Source organism: Macrobrachium rosenbergii, chromosome 48 (genome assembly GCF_040412425.1).
Source record: "Macrobrachium rosenbergii isolate ZJJX-2024 chromosome 48, ASM4041242v1, whole genome shotgun sequence".
NCBI lineage: Eukaryota > Metazoa > Arthropoda > Malacostraca > Decapoda > Palaemonidae > Macrobrachium > Macrobrachium rosenbergii.
Window position 1 is genome coordinate 77,935,220 of NC_089788.1, and position 2,500 is coordinate 77,937,719.

Here is a 2,500-nt window from a genome sequence, read left to right on the forward strand (position 1 = left end):
GGGATCCTCCGAGGAGTCCTACGAATCCAGCGAGGCTAAATACAGCTTCAACTGGGCCGTTGACCACGACCCTTCCAGCAACGAATTCGGACACCAGGAAACCCGTGACGGAGACGACACTCAGGGATCCTACTACGTCGAGCTTCCCGACGGTCGTCTGCAGACTGTCAAGTACTTCGTCGAAGGAGACTCAGGCTACGTGGCTGAGGTCAACTACGAAGGAAGCGCCTCAGCCGAGTCAGGCTCCGCTGAGTCCTTCGAGAGCCCAAGATACCGCTACGACTCCAACGAGTCCAAATAAAGTTTATTGCACGCTGACCTCTGGAATTGCGGCCAAAAACCTGCCTGGAATATGTACGGTCTATTTATAGTTTAATTTATTAATTAAAAGATGAATTTCATTAACATAAAGCAATGGTGAATTTTATTTTCCCACTCCAGCATGCTACTGAGTTTAATTATCAGTTTCATATCAATAATGAAACCTTGGAGAGGTATATTGCAATGCAGTTGAAGAAATATATTAATCCGAAATTCTTGCAATACTTCTGAAAAACCGTAATTTTCACAGAAACTGCTGCACATAATTTTACCTCAATAGAAAAAAACGATTTTCAGACCTAAATATACAAAAGTCTTTTGAGTGAGACAATTAATCTTATCTCCCCAGATTTTAGATCAGACAACTAGGGACTGTTGCTCCCTGATACCAAGCAATAGTGAAACAGAAACCATAGTGAGTGTCACTGAATAAGCTAACGAGATAAAGCAAGCTACAAAAAAAAGTGAAAACAAACATCAGTATTCAAGAAAACATGATTTATATTCAGAGAAACACAGGTCATTATCACTCTATTTTTTTTTTATTTTTAGGTAAAAATCATGCCAAACGTGAAAAATTGCGATAAATTAGGTGTCATGGACTTATAACGTCTTATAGTAATCAAAGCACCTCGTTACGACGGGACAAAATGAGTGAAATTTACAATTAAAAAATCTAGTTTTGGGTAAATTTTCGCCACTGCATCCAGGACTGTCTACAAATGCATGCAATGATTATGTTTGATACTGTAATTTTACTGTTGGCACTATCAAAACAAAGCTCATAGCTATTGCATCATCATTACTTAACATTAATGAATTATTGTAAGCATATTTGTCGTTTTAGAAGTACTCAGCCATATTTTCGTGATCTACCATAGTCCTGGTCATTCCAGCACATCCCCGGTAGGAGGGTAGCGCCGTCAGTGCACCTCAAGTGGTGCACTGTAGGGATTACTAAAGGTTCTTTGCAGCGTCCTTTCGGTCCCTAGCTGCAACCTCTTTCATTCTTTTTACTGTACCTCTGTTCCTATTCTCTCTCTTCCATCTTCCTTTCCACCCTCTCCTGACAATTGACTCATAGTGCAACTGCCAGGTTTTCCTGCTGGTACACCTTTTAAACCTTCTTTACTGGCAAGTTCTCTTTCAGTGCTGAATGACATAGGTCCTAACGCTTGGCCTCTGGCCTAAATTCTATATTCCATCCCATTCCAGCACAACTTACTTCGCAAATGGGACAGCGAAGCTTATTATCATCATCAACACAAAGCCACTCAGTGCTGTTTTTGTTTTCCTGCAGAAGGATGACAACTCAGTCGATGAACACAGATGCCATTCTGCCTGAAACCGGATTTTGGAGGGGCCTTACCAAGGTCGTCTGTGACAGAGTTGTTGCTCTGTCAGTTCCTGTAGATTCTTCAGTACAGTGTCATCTGTTGTATCTTGGTAACAAGCTTATCATGTCATTAAAGAATTATGCATTTATGTTACTGCAATATATAACATTTATTTTGTAGTACTGTTGTAAATGCAGTGAAAGAAGTGTTCTTAAGTGGAGGAATATTTATTATTCTTTGTTTACTCTATGAAAAACAGTTCCATTAATTATGGAAATAATTTAACAGTTAGGACCCTTACTCCCACCTGCACCACCCAAACTAAATCCTTCCCCCCCATCCACACAACCACTCTCTCTCTCTCTCTGTCTCTCTCTCTCTCTCTCTCTCTCTCTCTCTCTCTCTCTCTCTCTCTCTCTCTCTCTCTGTGTGTGTGGTTTAAGCAACGCGAGCTCAATTCATAAATGAATAACTAGTGTTTGATCCCCTTACCTGAGAAGTTGGGAATGACGTAGGTGCAGTCCCTAAAAATAACTTTTGAACTGTGCAGTAAATTAGGTCGTTGGTTGTTACTGGACTGTTCCGTGTTGATACTTGAGAGAGAGAGAGAGAGAGAGAGAGAGAGAGAGAGAGAGAGAGAGAGAGAGATAATAACCTGATATGAGTGATTGGTATTCCAACAAAATGAAATGTCATCATGCAATTGGGAAGAAGAGGGTCTCTACGAAGTAAAACACTCTCTCTCTCTCTCTCTCTCTCTCTCTCTCTCTCTCACACACACACACACACACTCATATATTTGGGTCATATATATGTATATATATATATATATATGTATGTAT

General features: G+C 40.3%; 1 protein-coding gene across 1 annotated transcript in view; it reads left to right on the forward strand.

The window, feature by feature from the left end:
• Positions 1-406, forward strand: part of LOC136831798 (pro-resilin-like) — a 1,110-nt gene extending 704 nt beyond the window's left edge. Inside the window, exon 3 of the mRNA XM_067092419.1 lies at positions 2-406. Coding sequence (XP_066948520.1) covers positions 2-301 — 300 coding nt within the window. The 3' untranslated portion in view covers positions 302-406. The remainder of the gene's footprint in view (position 1) is intronic.
• Positions 407-2,500: the final 2,094 nt, after the last annotated feature.